General features: G+C 50.0%; 1 protein-coding gene across 7 annotated transcripts in view; it reads right to left on the reverse strand.

Annotated features, from left to right (window-relative positions):
* LDB3 (LIM domain binding 3) overlaps positions 1-19,093 on the reverse strand; it is a 59,439-nt gene that overhangs the window by 1,890 nt on the left and 38,456 nt on the right. For all 7 annotated transcript variants that reach the window (XM_032838327.1, XM_032838366.1, XM_032838344.1 and 4 more), the window contains 5 exons: positions 18,587-18,729; positions 12,019-12,415; positions 10,691-10,871; positions 9,972-10,092; positions 4,853-4,968 (listed from right to left, as the gene is read on the reverse strand). In XM_032838327.1, the coding sequence (XP_032694218.1) occupies positions 4,853-4,968; positions 9,972-10,092; positions 10,691-10,871; positions 12,019-12,415; positions 18,587-18,729 (958 nt within the window). The remainder of the gene's footprint in view (positions 1-4,852; positions 4,969-9,971; positions 10,093-10,690; positions 10,872-12,018; positions 12,416-18,586; positions 18,730-19,093) is intronic.

Consider the following 19,093-nt stretch of genomic DNA (forward strand, 5'->3'; position numbering starts at 1 on the left):
ACTGCAGTTCACAGAGCTAAGTGTGTCGTTTAAGTCAGAGACCTAGCAAGTTGTAGAGCTGGAACTTGGTGTCCAGGTCTGCAAGACTCCAGCTCTAGCTCATCTTCCACTCACCACACTGCAGAGAGGGGCTATGCTTACTTAAAATTGTTCTGGGCTTACAGGACTTGTATTGAGGTATCCTCCAAGTTTATTGGACTACCAATACATAGGCTGGCCCTGGGTGGGCAATAGGCCAAGGTGTCAGAGTTAGCTGGGAAGTCAGTTTGGCTGGGATGGGCCCCAGGGTCATAGACAGCACTGAACAGAAGAAGTAGGCATCACACCCAGGACATGGACATCAGAAGACATGCAAGTAGGGGCGCCTGGATGGCTCAGTTGGTGAAGCATCCAACTCTTGATTTCATGTCATGTCATGATCTCAGGGTCATGAGATCAAGCCCCATGTTGAACTCCACACTGGGTGTGGAGCCTCCTTAAGATTCTCCCTCCCTCTCTCTTTCTCTCTCTCTCTCTCTCTGCCTGTCCCCCCACTAAAAGAGAAGAAGGAGGAGGAGAAGGGCAGCAGGTAGAGTTCCCATATACAGAAGGCATGAAGATAGAGAAATCATCCTCTTGAGATGAGCTTAGCTCAGTGAGCATGCGACCACTCGAAGACAGCTGGAAAGAAAAGCAGCATCACAGTGGTCCCTCGTGGGCCAGTTGAGAATGTAATACTCAGGATTACACAGGCTGACAATGGGCCCTAGGAAACAATGGTGTAAAAAAGTGACCAGAAACATCCCAGGTGGAGGCAGTGATGTTGAGTGTAACCAGGCTCTTGGGGTGGCCTCAAGCTGCTGGTGAAGATGTGGAGACAAGCCCAAGATCCAACAGTGAGGATGGGTTTCATGGAGATAGAAAGGCAGCTCTGGAGTGAGTTGTCAAGGAGCTGCCTGTCAACATCTGGGGCTCTGCCTAGTCTGGGACAGTGCTGGTTACTTGTGAGAACTGTGGGATAAGTTGGAGAGTATATTGGGAGACTAAAGGCCCAGAAGTGAGCAAGGGCCAGATCCTCAGGGGTGGCTCATTGATAAGATGGAGCTGAGGGCAGAAAATGTCACAGAAAGGTTGTGTTCAGTGTCCTGGGCTAAGACACTCTATGTGGGATACATGGTGGCTTCCTGGTAGAGGTCTCCAGACTACTCAGGCACAACAGGGATGGTTCAAGCCCCAGGCTCCATGGTCAAGTGTCATCAAGGCACTTGGTGGGTTGGAGTCTGTGTGGGAAGGAGTCATGGATGGTGCTGGGAGACAAGGACATCGGCCAGCTGAAGGAGCCACTAGGACTGCTGCCTTCCCCTCCTGATACCCACACCAGTGGGGAAGGGTTGGAGACCCAACAAGACTTAAAGGAAAAGAGGGGCCACTTTATCCACTACCACTAAAGATAGGCCCCATATCTTTTCCATTGGAACTCAAGTGCCAAAGCCAGATAGGAGCTTAACCCCTCACCCCAACCCACACAGCCCTTCTCAACCATCATTTTATTATTATTATTTATTTTTATTTTTATTTTTTTAGAAAGAGAGAACAAGTAGCAAGGGGCAGAGGAAGAGGAAAAGGTAATCTTAAGCAGACTCCATGCTCACCACAGACCCCGATACAGGGCTCCATCTCAAGACCCTGAGATGACCCAAGCTGAAAGCAAGAGTTGGACACTTAACTGAATGAACCAACTCGGGGCCCCATCTCAGCCATCAATTCATGTGCTTGGGACTTTAGAGAGGCTATCTTGTTCTATTCTTTAATCGCTTATAAATTTCAACTTTGTTTCCTTTCAAGATTCCAAACTCCTTGAAGGTAGAGATTTGTTCTGGGATACTTTTTTTTTCTTTTTTTTTTTTTAGATTATTTTATTTATTTATCTGACAGAGAGAGAGATCACAAGTAGGCAGAGAGGCAGGCAGAGAGAGGGGGGAAGCAGGGTCCCCACTGAGCAGAGAGCCCTATGCAGGGCTCAATCCCAGGACCCTGAGATCATGACCCTAGCTGAAGGCAGAGGCTTAACCCACTGAGCCACCCAGGCGCCCCGTGGGATACTCTTATGTCCTCCAAACTCAAGCAATATTTGGTAAACTGAATTCGCCTAAAGTTATGTGTTCTCCTGAGATCTAACTGACGGGAAAACAGCTCATCAGCTGGGAGAGCTAGTTCTGATTTTCCTTTCTTACTAGGTTTTTTTTAATTATTATAAGAAAATATACGCATCAAAGAGGATTTAGAAATATAAAGTGATGATGGGATGCCTGGTGGCTCAGCCAGTTAAGCATCCCAGGGTCCTAGGATCGAGTCCCGCATCTGACTCCTTGTTCAGCAGGAGTCTGTTTCTCCCTCTACCTGCTGCTCTCCCTACTGTGCTCTTTCTCTGACAAATAAATATAATCTTAAAAAAAAAAAAAGAAATAAAAAGTGATGGAAAAGGACTCCCTTCCCCCCCCCAACCATCAGTTTTCCAATCAAAAGATTGCTTTCCAAAAATTAAAACCAAAACCATGTTCCACTTCACTGTATCTTAACAGGGCAGTGAGTGCCACACAGGGCCACTTTGGAGGAAGACATGATGATTCACCATGCCAATTCTCCAAAGGACAGGACTTGCCTGGTTTCTCTGCATAGACCCTTTCGCAGTGCTATGGGTCTCTCACACCTTGCCAGAACTTATTTATAATCTTGGCCTGAACAACCCTATGCTTTATTGCTTCTTCTGCTCTCTCTCTTTGGGATTTGTGCCACTGTGACTCTCAGCCAAACTCAGTGAGCTCAAGGGAGCAGACCCATGCTCACCTTTTCCATGGTACCCTCTCCATGTGACACACACCTCTCATCAGCCCGCCCTTAGAGAACAGGCCTTCTGTGCCACAGTCTGCCCTGGACCTTCTCCAAGTCTCTTGGGTCCTTCTAGAAGTTGGGCAACCAGACTTGCAGGCAGTGTCTTAGGATTAGACAAGCCACGGCTTGAATGCAGGGGTCAGAGGGCCCTATGTGCCTTGCTGAGCCATGGCTCTGTGGGAGACAACCGGAAAGCCAGTATATTCACATCGCTGTCCCTTTTCAGAGGGAAGGACCTGATGTACTCAAAGGACCCTAAAAGGCAATTAGAAAATCTATTCCAAAAGCTAGAAAATTGGAGTGTTTAGATTGAATTGTGTTGTTTCCTCCCCCGAATTCATATGCTGGAAGATACTCCCTGTACCTTCAATCTACTTGGCACAGGGACACACCAATGACCTTCTTTGGAAGCAGGATCTTTGCAGATATAATTAAGGTGTAAGTTAAGATGAGGTCATTAATCCAATAGGACCAGTGTTCTTATAAGAAAAGGAGAAGCTGGGTGCCTGGGTGCCTCAGCTGGTTAAGCGAATGCCTTCAGCTCAGGTCATGATCCTAGAGTCTTGGGCTTGAGTCCCGCACCGGGCCTCCCCACTCAGCAGGTAGCCTGTTTCTCCCTCTCTTCCCTGCTCCTGCTCTCTCTCACTATCCCTGTCTCACTCTCTCCAATAAAGAAATAAAAACCTTAAAAAAAAAAAAAGAAAAGGAGAAGCACATAGAGACAGACACACACAGAAGAGGGTGCCATGCAGAAACACAGACACACATAGGGCAGGCTGCCAGGGGACCACGGAGCCCGAGACTGAAGTTCTGCCACTACGATTCAAAAAAACACCAAGGATTGCTGGGAACCGCCCAAAGCTCAGGGAGAACGCACAGCCCCTCTGTGGACTTCTAGCATCCAAAGCTATGAGACAGTCTATTTCAGTTGTTGAAGCCACCGGGTTTTGGTCCATTGTTACAGCAGACCTGGCAAACTCACACTCAGAGTCAACACAGTGCACTCCACGCACCGTGGAGTGTGGGAGTGGTGTAGACACTGACGTGTGTTGCTGTAAACTTTATGATGTGTGTTTCCTCTATTATAAGCCTATCAAAAATGGTTCAAGTGGAAACTGCATGGATATTTGACACATGGCCACACTTTACCTTGAGCAGCACTTGTAAAACAAAACAAAACAAAACACAGAACAAAACAAAACAAAAGTGGTAGCAGCACATTAATTTTCCCAAATAAATTCAGTCAATTGCAGACTCACATCACAGGCCTTTCTCAGGGATGAATATTTCCTAGATGTAAGGCAGAGTCTTAATGTCAGTGAACTCATTGCTGTGTCCCCTCCCCAACCCGAAGCCCTCATAAGGAAAATGCCAATTTCATGGGAAAAACCACTTGGCTGTTTGGAAGAAATAGATGGCACATGGTTAACAGTTATGTAGGGCTTATCTCTGGCAACTATGTATCAAGAACAAGACCATTTAGAAAATAAAATGATAGCCCCGATTCCTAAAGAGTCTATCAAAAGAAGCCCTATCTCAGCCTTTCATAGAATGAGTCAAAAAACTCCAAACTAGTGTTTCTTGGTGCAAATTTTGGGGAAAATCCTTGAAACACTTCATCACATTTAAAGCAACTTATAATCAGAGGAAACCCCCCTGCTTTATTATTCACTGCTTCCAATGATGGAGAGCATTGCTAGTGAGGCAAGCTGCTGGTATGACAGATCCTGGGAGAGTACTCTTTTCCTTAGTGAAATGGAGAGTAACAAAAGCCACACTGGTTTAGAAGTAATTATTAGTAATAAACTTGGCTTGACTGTGACATATCCAGACACCATGGTACTTGCCAGCTTTTAAAAATGATCAGACTATCAGAGCACCAGAGTTGAAAGGGATGTAGACAGTTGATCACCTGGCCCCACTGGGTCCCTCTCGCCCCTTCTCAGAAAGTCAGAACCCCCAGCCCCAGCTAATCACATACTGCGCAGATGAAGCAGGTATCATGCCAGGTGTGTCCCAGGGCTTCAATAAACTTGTCACCGGCCTCCACGGGGAAATCACAGCCATGACACTTGGTGCTGAACAGATTGACGTAGTCTGAAATGAAAGGCAGAATGAGGACCAGGCATCCAGGCAGGCTGGGAGAAGCATCCTGGACACACCAACCTGATGCCATAACAATGACATCACACCACAAATCACTGAGCGGGGGCAGTGGGTATGATCTAACTGGTTTACTTGTTGTCTTGCAGACAAAATGCTCAGCTATATGATTGTGGTTTTTTTTCTTTTCAATAATTTGCACAGGTGGTCTATGGATTCAGGCTTAGTTATCACTCTGTGCTGGTTTGATTTGCAAACACTCTCCACATCGGTCATTAACTTTCTACAGGGTGATTTTCTCCTCTGCTTTTACAGCCCAAACAGACCAATCCCAAAAAGAAGAAAAAAATCATATTTCCAGATAGCTTGAAAGGAGAGCTCTTAACATTTTTAGGAGTTATATAGTATGTTCTTTGCTTGGCAATTCTTCTCTCATTGGGCATTTGTGCTGATAACAAATTTTTACTACTGGAAACAATATCTGAGCTACTATGTTAAGATGTGTCCCCCTCCCTGCCTCACCAAAGAGATAATAATACCATGTATTGCTTGTATAATGCTTTATAGTTCACCAAGTATTCTCGCATAGATGGTATTCTTTACTAGAATCTCAATGTCATGGTCTGTGGATTTGTATGTACTAGTTTTCTTGCCACCCTCAACACAGTGCCTGGCACACGAGTTAGTACCCAACACATACATGTGGGTTGAATGAGGGAATAGATGAACCAGTGAATCAACAAATCAATGAATGAACTCAATCTTCAAAAAACCCCTCCAAGATTGAACTATAATTATTTTTCTGTTTTATGTGTGTTTTATTTTGTGGATAAGGAAACCGAGGCTCGCCAGAGTCATACAGCTGAGACACACAGCTGAGCAGGCTGGGTCCCAGCTCCAACTGTCTCATCTGGGCCCCGGGGGCAAGCAGGTCTACTGTCCTCAGTGGAGAACTCTTCCAGATTCTTTGAGAGATGTTTGATGTCTCTTACGAAGCCTTCATTCCCCTACAAGTGTACTTGTCTCTCCACAGCTCTGCCACAGTTGGCTTCTCCTTGCAACTTCCATGTTTCTGCTTGTGGACAGCATGCCTGCTCCCCGTCTTAGACCACATGCTGAGAGGCAGTGTGCCATGGGGGGTTATGTACTTGGGTTCTGAAGAACAAAAGCACTGAGCTCAAGTTCAAGCTCTGTTTGGGAATTGTTCCTACTTGGGGCAAGTCACCTAACTTCTCAATGTCTCTATTTTCTCCTATATAGAAAGGAAGTAACTACAGGACCTAAGTCGTGGGGTTGTTGTACCGATTCAGTAAGATAACGTATGTGAATGTACTTGGCACAAAAACTCAAAAATCTTGGCTCTTACTTGCATGTCTTTATAAATGACGGAAGGAGAGAAGGAAACGTGAGTCCAGCGCCTACTCAGCACCAGTCCAATACTAGTGCTTTTCTAAGTTTCCTGTGTAATCTTCCCAGCAGCTTTGTAAAGAAATATTATTCCCACTTTAAAGATGAGGAAACTGGCTGTTGAGTTTCCGTCACCTGGCAGGAAGGAGCCCGCCTCATGGACTCCAAAGTTCATCCTCTTTCCATGACTTCACGTGGTCTCCTTATCTCTTTGCCATTGAGCTTTGATAAGTTATATCTCTTGGATATATTTTCCAATGTACGGTTTCCCCTTTTGTGTTTAATTATGGTTTGTCATGCAAATGCTGTTCTCTGTGTCATGGTCTGTGAAGCCCATCTCTGACAGAACCCTTAATTTCTCACCAGAACTAAAAACATCATTCTGGTTCCTCTACAAGTTTAGAGCAGGTTTATGGTTCACTCCGTGCTCTGTAGGAAGTCATGTGGGTGAGAAACAGGGCCATAGGCTACCCCATCTCCGTGGGAGGGCAAGCCCTGAATCCCACTTCTGCCTTCTCTCTCCTTATACCTTATAGTTTCCTCCTGCCCTGGACTCTCTCATCTACCTCATGCCTGTGTATGAACCAGATCCTGGGCTTGGAAAACCCTCCCCACTTTGTCTACCTGTGATCCTGTGGGCCAGGACTTCCTTCTGGGAAATCCTCATCCTCCACCCTAACCAAGAGAGATGAGATGGCCTTCCTGAGAGCTTCTCTTGGGCTTCCCTGCCTTCTCACTCCATTCATTCATTCAGTCAATATCTCTTAACTATCCATTTATGAGTTGGCATATCCCAGGATGATGTGTCCGCTTGAGGTTTTTGAGGGCAGAGACCCACTCCTAATGCTCAGTGTCTTTCAGAGGAATTGGCACAGATTTGATGGATGAATGATAAATGGAAAAACAAAGAAATGGTTAAGAAAACCTTACTAAATACTGATTCCTTCTTTTGCTGTGCAGCCTAACATTAAACTCTTATAATAGAATGTCTAGTCTTTTTTTTTTAAGATTTTATTTATTTTTTTGACATAGAGAGACACAGTCAGTGAGAGAGGGAACACAGCAGGGGGAGTGGAAAAGGAACAGGCTTTCCTGCGGAGCAGGGAACCTGATGCAGGGTTCAATTCCAGGACCCTGGGATCATGACTTGAGCTGAAGGCAGATGCTTAACAACTGAGCCACCCAGGCACCCCTAGAATGTCTAGTCTTGCCTGCTGATTGTTTTTTCTGTTTTATACTTGATTTTGTATGATCTGGGGAACTGCCACCTTGTTTTAAAATTTGGTAGCACTGGTCTTGACCCTAATACATTTTTTTAAAAGTTCACGTATTTCATCATTTATCAAAAAAAAAAAAAAAAAGAGAATATAATTACAATTAAGTTTGTGCATGGGCCTTTCCCACCATGAATATAATCTAGTTCCTCATGTATTTATTTCTTACTTTATTTCTTCTATTAGGTCTTTATAATTTTCTTTGACTAACTCTCTTATGCCCCAAGTTGAATTTGTACCCTGTATTTAATGGATTTTATTGCTATTGTAAAAGGGTTTCTATCCATCAAATCACAGTTACTTTCTGTTGAAAAAGGGCTTAGTGCTTTCAGAGAGCCGTGGATCTTCAAACATTAGAATCATCTTGAAGGTTCCCTAAAACACAGACTGCTGGACCCCACCCCCTCAGAGTTTCTGATTCGGCGCATCTGGGGTGGGGCCCAAAGATCTGTGTTTCTGTGATCCTGATATTGCTGGTCTTAGGATCATGCCTCGATTCTCAAACTTAACTGAATATAGAATCATACGGGTGGGGGTAGGGTGATGAAATTCTGCATCTGAACATCTGGGAACTGATCTTCTATATCTTTAAAGTTTCCCAGGTGATCCCCAGGTGATCAGCCTGACATGGGGCTCCATCTCATGACCCTGAGATCATGACCTGAGCTGAAACCAAGAGTCAGATGCTTAATCGACTGAGCCACCCAAGTGCCCCAGTAATAGCAATTTGTACTGGCACGAACACACATCTATCAATTATCTGCTAATTATCTAACAATTATCATTATACACTCACAAGAAAGGAAAAGAGATGCTTATCTTCTCCCTTTTACAGATATGGAAACTGAGGCATGGAGTGACCAAGTAACTAAATCATTCAATTAATAAGAGCTGGGAAGAGATCTCACCCATATATAAGAACTCAAGAAATTTTTCTTTCATAATCTGTTGTCAGGGGAGAATAGTTTTAGTTAGCTTTGCTTTTCCTCTGGAGGAACTGGAATGTTTTCTCCTTTCTGATTTTAAAGTATACTAACTTACTGTGTTTCTCTTTTTGCCCTCAGACTTGCTGCTCATTCACTGTTGCTCTGTTATTCTTCATAATCAACATGCTTGCTTTTCCTTCTTCTATTTGGTGCTAGTTCTATGACCTTAACCTTCCTATCTATGGTAACTTTGTTGGACAATGCCTCAAATCCTTTTCTGAAAAAGGCAGTCTATGGGAGCCCCTGGGTGGCTCAGTCAGTTGAGCATCTGACTCTCAATTTTTTTTTTAAGATTTTATTTATTTATTTGACAGAGAGTGAGAGAGCACAAACAGGGGGAACAGTAGAGAAGCAGGCTCCCTGCTGAGCAGGAAGCCGATGTTGGGCTCCATCCCAGGACCCTGGGATCATGACCTGAGCCAAAAGCAGACACTTAACCATCTGAGCCACACAGGCACCCCTGACTCTTGATTTTGGCTCAGGTCATGATCTCAGAATCATGAGATCGAGCCCCACGTCTGGATCCCCCAAGGAGTCCACTTGTTCCTCTCTCTCCCCCCCCTTCTCCTCCACTCCTCCCCCTCCTCCTCTACTTCTCCCCCTACTCGTGCATGTATTCTCTCTCTCTAAAATAAATAAATAAATCTTTAAAGAAAAAGAGAAGTAGTCTATAAATAAATGAGTGAGGAAGTGGCTAATTAGCTAGGACACCTGATTCTCTAATAGAGTGCTTTGTCTTCAAAATTTATAATTTACTCCAAGTTCCAAGGTAAAATGTAGCATTTTGAGGAACAGAGAAACTCTGAATTCAGACGGGGCGGGGGTCACAGGATTCTGAAGGAACATCAGAGGAGCAGGGAAAGGGACTTACACATGTTTGATTCTTTACACATTTTCTCTGGTTAAACACCTGCTAGTGAGGCCGGTGTTCATATGTCCCTTTGTATAGATGAGGGAAGTGAGCTCAGACAAGTTTAAACACTCGCTCAGGGTTACAAAGCCAGCCCAAGGTGGAGCCTGGAATAGAACCGAAGACAAAGTCCAAAGCCAAAGCCTTTTCAGACTCCAGATCAAACTCATCTGAAAGGTTTCCCAAGTGGTTACAAGATGCCAGCCTGTGAACCACATATTTGGTGCAGGGAAGGGAACAGAGATCGAATGTATAAAAAACTTTTTAAAAGGCTATCGACCCAGCCCCCACCCAGGAAAGTATGACTCTGTCATTTGGAGACTCCTGATGGTTCCATGTGAATGGACACAGGCAGGACTTTCCTGTACCTGCCCCTTTCTCCCAGACCGTGGGCCCCCCTCCATAGCATAGTGGTCCTACCTTTCTCACAGTAGGGCTCCCCATCTTCCATGTGGAAGAGGCTGTTCCCGAAGGGTTTTTTGCAAGCTGCGCAGACAAAACAGGTGGTGTGCCATGTCTGTTTCAGCGCATGCATCACTTCCTAGGGGAAAGAGCCTCTGCTCAGGTCACAAAGGTTCAGGACAAAGAGGAAGTTGGGCCCCCTCTTCCTCACTGGGCCCTAGCTACTGCTGGAGCACCCCAACAGGGAGCAGGGCAGAAGAGCTCAGGAGGTGGGCCTTGGACGTACTGAGGAAAGGCCCAGGGAAGGAGGCAGAGGTGTTCGCACTCAGGTAGCACCTGCTGGGTGCCATGTTCTGTGTCAAAATCATCAGAGAGGTGGTTACATTGTCTGTGATTCTGAACCCTCCCATCAAAGCTGCGGATTACGTCGCTTTACCGAAGGAGCATGCAAGGGTCAAGGCCCCATGTGGGTGCATGGCAAGGTCAGTCTATGAAGCGAGAACTTGCTTTGCAGAAGCTCCACCGACACTTCAAGCTGTGTGGTCCAGACAAGTCATCCTCTCTCTCTCTCCAAGTTCATTTGCTCCCTGGTTCACTGGTGGCAAACCAAGTCCCTTGTAGGAGAGATAGTTGTTCTTTCTCTGTTAGCAGCCACTTCTTGGCTTCTTAATGGGACCCCACAATCTTGGAGAGGGAGAGAGATTGGTTGGGGAAGAGACAAGAGTCAGAGGACTTACCCCCATGATTTTGGTGTTGCACTTGGCACAGACTGGGGCAAAGAACTGCTCGTAACAGCGCTCGCAGTACACACTGTTTTGTTCCTCTACAAAGCACACGTCCGCCAGGGAGGTCTTGCAGTAGGCACAGTTGAACTCTTCTGGGTGCCAGGAACGGCCCATGGCTACCAGGAAGGGGCCCCTGGGGAAGCAGAGAATGGCGTCTTAAGGCGGGCCCAAAAGCTCAAGGCCCAGGGCTTCAGAACCCCCAACACTTTTGTAACCCTTCTACTGAACTAATGTGAAATTCAGCTAAACTCTACACAAAAAGGTATTCATTGTTGCGTCAATAACACTAAAGAGAAACAGGGAAGCAACTCAAATATCTACCGGCAGGGGACGAGGAAAGCGTATTATAGGCTATCCAGTCAGTTGTAACAAGAAGAGCCAAGACCACCATGCCAATGGCTGACGTTTACGGAGTGTTGACTCTGTGCCTGGCACTATTTAAGAAGAAATGCGTGTATCAACTTGTTTGGTGCTTACAACAATCCTAAGAAGTAGGACTATGGTGCCCACTTTCAGATTAGGAAACTGAGGCACAGAGAGGTAAGTGGTTCAAGGCCATAGTGCTAGTACAGCTAGGGTAGCGCAGATCCAGGTTGGCAGTCAGAGCAGTGGGACTATGACGAAATGTTGTACATCTTAATTTTTACTTTTCTGAACTCTCTAATTATTCTCTAATGAGCATGTGTTACTTTGTTTTTAAGTAAAAGTATATTTATTGCATGTATACGCCCTCCTCCCCAACACACATATCCTGTAAACACACTATGTCCAAACAAGTGTCACCTACATCCATGAAATGACTTGTTTTCCTTTTAGGGTGGCAGATACCCACCAAAGCCCTGAGCAGCACTGGCCTGTCTGTGGAAAGACCCAGAAGGAACCCTAAACTAAAGCTGGGTCAAAACTAGCCCTGTCAGCCAGCTTGCAACACGCCCAATAAACCCAACAACAAGACCTGTGATTCCCAGAACCCGGCCTTAGCCCAAGGGGGAGGTCCTGGCACCAGGCACCATGCTGGGAGCTTCATTCACTTACCTCATGGAATTCTCCTGACTCCTGAGGGAAGTGGCTGTCTCATAGGTATGGAAGCCAAAGCTCAAAGAGGGTCAGACTAGGTGGCAAGCCAGAGGAGCCTGAGGCTGCCCAGTAGAAAGCCTTCTCCCTATCCCCGCCCTCCCTCTCACCCCCTGACCCACCACAGGGTTCAGATGGTGCACAAGCACCCCCCGCCCCCGCTCAGGCTCCCAGAGCGCCAGCTCCATGGCACAGCGGGACCATACCTGATGACGTTATTACAGTGGCCACAGAGCGGAGTCCGGCTGCTGGCTGGGAAACGCTCAGCCCGCTGAACGATGCCCCTGGCCAGGGGAGACGCTTGGGGCCCCGCAGGGGTGTAGGCAGGGGTCCCTCGGGGCAGGGTTTGCTTGCTGATGGAGGTGGTACTCTTGCCAGGGGCAAACTTCTGAGAGAAGCTGTCATCTGACACCCATGGGGGACGGCTGGCAGACTCCACAGGGCCCCCGCTGTAGGCCGCTGAGGGGGCAGGGTTATAGCTTGGGGCTGGTGAGGGGGTGTAGCTTGGAGCCGGGGAAGGGGAGTAGGTGGGGGCAGGCGAGGGGGTGTAGGGGGCTGGACTATAATTGGCCCCTGGGGATGGGCTGTACGTGGACACCGGCACTGCAAAGCCAAAAACAGCCAAAGAAAAATGTATCAGGGATTCATTTCCCCCAATTTCCCCCATGCCCAGCCAGAAAACTGTAAAAGGTGACTTTAATATTAGAGCAGTTCCAATTTTGATGGAAGACATGTTCCTGAACTTCTTGATGCCCCAGATTTGAGTTTGCAGCAAGTAGCCAAGGGAGATAAAGAGCAACCAGAGCAGAGCCCTCGGGAGCCTGGACAGGGCTGGGAAAGGGACAGAGCTATAAATATCTGCAGCTGTGTGGGGTGGGGCCCAGCCAGGCCTGGGCTTCCAGAAGCCTGCAAAAGACAGGGAATGGGGGTGGCAGGCGTGCCAGGCAAGCCTCCTATCTGGGTCCCCGGGGCCGGGAAGGGGGTAGGAGGGGGTCAAACTTGGCCTTGACTGGAAGATGCTTTCAGCTGCACTCTGACCAGGGATTTGACATCCACAATGCCTCTCTCACATGTGTTTGCTGAACTTGGCCCTAGTCCAGGCTTGGGGACAAAGTAGATGATGGGGCAATTGGGTTTTTGGGTTCAGGTTTCACATTTAGCTACAATCATTTTCTTAAAAAACACGGTCGCTTCATTTGCTGGGGGAAATTCCCCCTTGGTTTGATTGGGGTGGGGGTCTCTTGAGAGAGCCGTTCAGAGGGAACCTGGGCAGAGATATTGGGGAGACACGGCCCAGGTCTCGCTGCTCCCTCAGTCTGTGGCTGACTCTGGAAGGCCCATGCTCCCCTACACCACTTCGGGGGAAACACAGTATGTCTGAGAGCACGTGAAATTACCATGAAAGAATGCAAGAGAATACACCGTCTCAATTCCAGAACCACTTCCTCCAGCTCTCCCTGAGCTAAAACCCTTTTTCGGAGACAACACAAAGGGGCACGGCAGCTGCTCACCCAAAGCCTTCTGAGGCACAGACTCTCAAAACCTAGGTCTCCAAGTTCTGCGGCCCTCCCGCTGGGGATCCTGCACACACATTCCAGCCGGCTTCATCTTCTAGCCAGGGAGGCTCCAGAAGCCTCACCTCAGCTCACAGTCTGTGCCTCTGGAAAGAGGCCTCATTCCTCCCATCCTGGGAAGCAAGTTGGGGCAGCCTGCCTCCATTTCTGAGCCTGCTTAGGTGGATGGACTACGTTGAGGGGTGCTGACACAGCCCCCCTCGTCTTCCAGCCCAGAAAGGAAGGTCTTCCTCAGGGCTAAAGTTCCCCACCTGGCCTTTGGTCTCTCCCCGCTGGTTCTCCGGGCCCACCTTGGGTGGCCTGTGGCATGCTGTTCCAATTCTATTGTTCTACTCCCAGATGATTGGCCCCTCAGTGCTGGGTAACACAGGAACCCCAGTGCTGGGAGGGAGGGAGCAGGCCTGTGTTATTGAAAGGGGAAGGGGTAAAATCCTCCACAGCCCTGCCTTGGAGCCATGTTGGGAGTGATGCTGGCTCCTAAAAGTAAAACCCTCTCCAAAAGGAATCAATCTTCTTCTCACTTACTAAGGGAGCAGGCTTGGCACATAACAAGTCATCTGGTTTAGTCCTCTTTATAGTTGAGGTCACTGAGGCTCAGACAGAGCCAGTAAGTGGCAGAGTGAGTGTCCAAAACCATTCTATTACCCCAAGCTGCCTCTGTAAAGAATACAAGTCTAATTCCAGAAAATCTTGGTGCACCACGTCATTGAGGAGTAACTATCAACTTGAAGGAGGTCCCATGCTCTGGCATGTAGCATAGCCATTGAGAGCTCTAGGTTCAAGTCCCAGCACTACTACATCCTGGCTGTGTGTCCTTGGACAAGTTCCTTACCGTCTCTGGGCCTGAATGTCCTTTTTTAAAAATGGCATTAATAATTCTTAGTGCCTCACAGGGTGGTTATGAGGTTTCAAGGGGACAAGAAAAATAAAGTGTTCAGCCTAGTGCCTGGCACAGTGCATGCATCATTTCACGTTAGTGAGGGTGGTGACTTCTGGGTCTCAGGGTCTGGGTGAACTGTCAGCTCAGCTTACTGCCTGATGGTCACCTGAGGGAACCCGTCTAGGGAAACTGTGGGATGTTGCGGGTGGGGAAGGGAGATGTGATGCCCTGAAATCAGATAACCTGGGACTGAGTCTATCACCAGTGGTAGAAAGTATGATGCCCCTGTCTGCCTCAAAAGGAGTGGTGGGGACCTCCTGGGGAGACACGATGCATGCACTGTGCAAATCTGTGAAGCCCAGATTCTGTGTGTTGCCCCCCTTCCTAACAACCCTGCATAGCAGCCAAGTGCCCAGAGCAGAGCGTCTCAAAGTGCTGGGGCAGGGGTGATGAGGGGAATGCCACCAGGGAGGGGTGTGCGGAGAGGTCATCTAGCAGATCTTCAGAGCAGCTTCATCCCTCTCTATTATATATAATGGGGTTCTAAGCAAGATTTTGCCCCCTGCTTTTTTTTTTCTAAAGTGGGGGAATCTCTGCTGAAAGGGATTAAGAACAAAGCCCTAATCCTGTGCCAGTGCACAGCCCTAGGAGGCAGTAAGCACTTGAAATGTGGCTAATCCAAATTGAGAAGTGCTATAAATGTAAAATACACACCAGATTTCAGGGCTTAGCACAAGAAAAGAATATAAATATCTCATTAATCATTATTTTATATTGAATATATATTGAAATGATGTTTTGAATATACTGATAAATAAAATGTGGTAACATTATTTTCACCTGCTTCCTTTTCCTTTAAAAATGTGGCTAACTAGAAAATTTATTTTTATTGGACGGTGCTGCACTCATCAGCACAGTGGCTACCTGGTACAGATTGCTTTCCCAGGCCGGCTCTTTACGTGTATTAATGCATGTAAATCTCACTGCAAGCCAGAGAGGCAGAGAATATTTTCTAGCCCATTTTACAGGTGGAGAACTGAAGCTTGGTGAGTCTAAGTGATTACTGCAAAGTTAGGGAGCTCGGGCAGCCGGACTCAACTCCAGATCCCCTGCTTAACCACTCCCTAAGCAGCCAAACAGGCTTTAGCACGCCCCTTCCAACTCGGGCCCTTGCCCACTTTTCGTGCTTCCCTCCAGCAACACAAACCCCATTCCCTCTGCCTGGCAGATGTTCTCTTCCCTCCTCCGGAAGGCCTTCCAGACTCCCTGATCCAGCCCCGTCTTCTAAGCCCTGGGGAAAGTCTCAGCAGGTCAGAGGCCTGCCAGAATCTGGACCCCGGGGGGCTGCCCTAGGGACCTTCCGTTTCCCGAGGCGCAGGCCGGCAGCTCCCCACTTCCACACCGCGTCCCCCAACTCTAGCAGGGTGAGAGTGGGAGCGCGAGGAGCGGCGGCTTCCCTGTCCCCTTCCCTCTGCGCCCTTCCTCCTGGCTCTGGCCGCGCCACCCCACACGTGCCAGGAGGGAGACCTGATATCCCATCTCCGAGCCCGGGGCTGTTGCTATTTCTGCTTGACGGAATTAAGCCCGTCTAAATTAGAAGGTGATATTTCATCTCTAATTGGCAAGTTCAAAAGGCCCCTATCGCACTTGGCGGCCTCGGGAATGTGTAATTAAACAAGGTGATTTCTGACTCATTCCAGGTCGGCCCGGCTCCCCGCGAGCGCAGGCCCCCGCCTGGCCCGCGGGCCGACGTGGCCTCCCCCGGCCCGCTCTAGGCCCCTCCGCCCACGGCGAGGCCTCCCCGGCCGCCTCCCGGGCCCCAGGTGCTCCGGGGAGCGGCCGCCCAGCCCCGGCGCCACCGATGGCAGCGGGCTGCGAACGTCACCCTCGGCCCAGAGGAGTCCCGCGGGGGAGCTGCGGCCCGGCCTGGGTCCGCGGAGGACGGGAGCGGCTCGGGCCCGCGTTCCCTGCTTCTCCCCGGGCCGCCTGCCAGCCGCCCAGCCTCCCCGGGAGAGGGGCGGAGGCCGGTCGCCTCCTTCCCCGCGGGCAGGCATGAGTTAACGTCTGCACCGCCTGGGAACGCCGCGCAGGGAGGCCGCCGCCCGGGGCTCCGGCACGTCTCGCCCGCCTGGGCCCCAGCCCGGGATGGAGCAGAGGGGCGCCGGGCTGGGGGCCAGGCGGCGGGCGCCCCCGGAGCCGTGCCGCCCCCTGGCGGACCTGCGGAGGAGAGCCGGCGCCCGGAGCGGGGGCGCCGAAGCCCGGGTCCGCCCCGGAAGGTGCCGGGAGGACCCGCCTGGCAAGGGAGCCCGGGCCGGGACGGAAATGCGCTCCTGGCGCGCGGACAGAGCCTCGCCTCAGCCGGCCGCGGCTGCCCCAAACCCCTTTCCACCCTGCCCGCCGTGGTCCCGGTCTGCGCAGGGCAGCCGCGTCCTCCAGCTCCCCCGGAGAGCTTCGCCACGGCAGCCAGCTCCGAATTGCTCCCTAATCCTGTGGATTCTAACCTCAGAACTTTGTGTCCCTGCGTCTGAAAGGACAGGGAAGGGCGCTTCCAGTGTGCCAAGTACTCGGCTGGGTGCTTCATTTCGTCCCCAGAATACGAGGTCTACACAGCTGCGCGCCCATTTTTCAGAGCGGGGAACTCAGGCTGCGGAGACGAAGGGCTGTGCCTTGGAGGAGGCAGAGCGACCCCCGCACCGGGGCCTGCCAGATGCTGAAGCGGCTTCTGCCGTCCACACTCAACCCCGCCGGCAGAGCGAGCTTTACAGGAGGAGGGCTGATGACGGCTCCTCGGCGGCGCTGCACCTCAAGCCTAGCTCCACACAGCCAGGCCCTTTCTGCTCAGTCCCTGTCTGACCTCCCCTAACCGCCCATGCAGGATCCTCTCTGCGTTTCTCCTTTTCCTTAACAGGATTTACTCCCCAGTAGGGACTCGACCTCATGACTTCTTGGCCAACTCTGCCTCTCTTGGGTGATAAAGAGAAGCCCCCTCCCATCCCCTTAGAGTTAGCTACCCGATTCTTTCCCAAACATGTCCTTAACTTCCTCACCCCATCACGGTTCCCATGTGTGAAAAAGGTGTGGGTGTAATAACTTGGAAGGGGGAGGGGAACAGTTTGGATATTATTACAAGTGGAAAATGTCATTATTGCTAGAATTTTTATGGTCACGATGGCTGTGAAGAGAAAATGTTGAAAGTATAATGCTTTAAATGAAAAGTGTGTACCCACCTCAAATCCTATCTCAGCCATCCATGGAACTGGCATGGGCCCGCCATGGGAACCATTGTGACCCATGACCCCTGTGTTCAGTCACCAGAGTGCACAGGTCACCGCCTCTCTCCATGCCATTCCTTACCCCTGGCTTAAAGTCCTTACCAGCATTCATTCATTCATTTATTCCTTCATCTACTACCTTCGCTGAGCTCCTCCTCCGTGCCAGGCCTGAGTCAGGTGCTGGGGAGACAGTGAAGAAAATCTCCACAGCCCTGCCCTCCTCGAGTTCAGAGTCAGAATCCAGATGGAAGGAGGGGATGGTGATGTCAGCCCTGGACGGCTGTAGATGCCCAAAGCCCTCCTGTGGACATAACCACTAGACCAGGGCACACAGGACCTTCCCCCAGCCCAGGGAGATGGCGGCTAAAGAGCCCTCAGCTTCACTGAGCAGGGGGGCAGGCAGGGGGCAGGTAGGCAGGGGGCGGGCGGTGAGGTGCAAAACTGAGAATTGCCCGCAGGCTCTGGGGAGCAGGACAAACTTTACCAAGGGAAGAGGAGACATAGCGCTGAGTCCTCATCACTGTGAAAGGGCGGGGACCAGAGCGATGGAACAGATAGCCGAGTGAGCTCTGCGGCCCGCTGACCCTGTGCCAGCCATTCTGTTGCTGATCACGGGTGCTCTCTGGGCCTCCACTACCCTGCCTCAGCTGAGGAAACCAAAGACCAGACAGGATGAGCAGCTTGCCCCAGGTCACAGCATGATTCAGTAGGTCTGTCCAGAGCCCACAGCATTTTCATTATACCTGCCTGTCTTCCAGCTTGAACCAGACCCACACTCCTGGAGAAACAAGCTCTCTTCCTTCACTTTGAGCCTGGAAATCCCCAGCCAGGACCAGGATCTTCCTGAGAGCTGGGCGGCTCCATCCCTGGCTGGCATGGCATACCTGTCTGCCCAGGGCCAGAGGCAGGCTCCATAGGATTCTGCCCCACATTTGGAGGAAGGAGGGCTGAGCCTCCTTGGCAGGGCCTCACTGGCCACCAACCTTTTGGGGATGTAGCCTAGAAGCCACATCCAGCCTGACAGCCTCCCCTCCATTCTGCCTCTCACCTGGCTGGTAGACAGAAGGCCGGATGCTGGCGGTGGTGACAACCCGGGGCTTGGGCGCAGGGGCAGCTGAGGCCTCATTGTATGTATGAGTGGCAGGTGCTGGAGAGGTCGCCTTGGCGGGACTGTAGGCAGAGGCCTGGGGCCTGGAACCAAGGGGGGGAGGAGTTAGCAGCGAGAAGCACAGTCCTACCCAGGCCCTGGAGCCTGCAGTCCTGGCAGGCTGTCTCCCCCATCTTCAGGAGCTTCTGTGAGGAGGAAACCTGACAGAAGTCGTCCCGGAGTTGCCAGAGGCTGTAAAGGAAAGACCATGGCAGTCTTTGCAGGGAAGAAGCGGCTCCATGGGGGCTGAGTGTTTGTGAGCCTGGTGAGAGCAATACAGCCCATTGCTAGTGCTATCACCTTAGGAGAGAGGGAGGAAAATCACCAGCTTGCCAGAGAGACACACAGAAAACCTTTACTACCTGGGGAGAGACTTCCAGGGTGGGGCCAGGGCTAGAGGGGGCAGTA

The sequence above is a fragment of the Lontra canadensis genome, unplaced genomic scaffold (assembly GCF_010015895.1).
Source record: "Lontra canadensis isolate GAN:19392208 unplaced genomic scaffold, GSC_riverotter_1.0 scaffold3, whole genome shotgun sequence".
Classification (NCBI taxonomy): Eukaryota; Metazoa; Chordata; class Mammalia; order Carnivora; family Mustelidae; genus Lontra; species Lontra canadensis.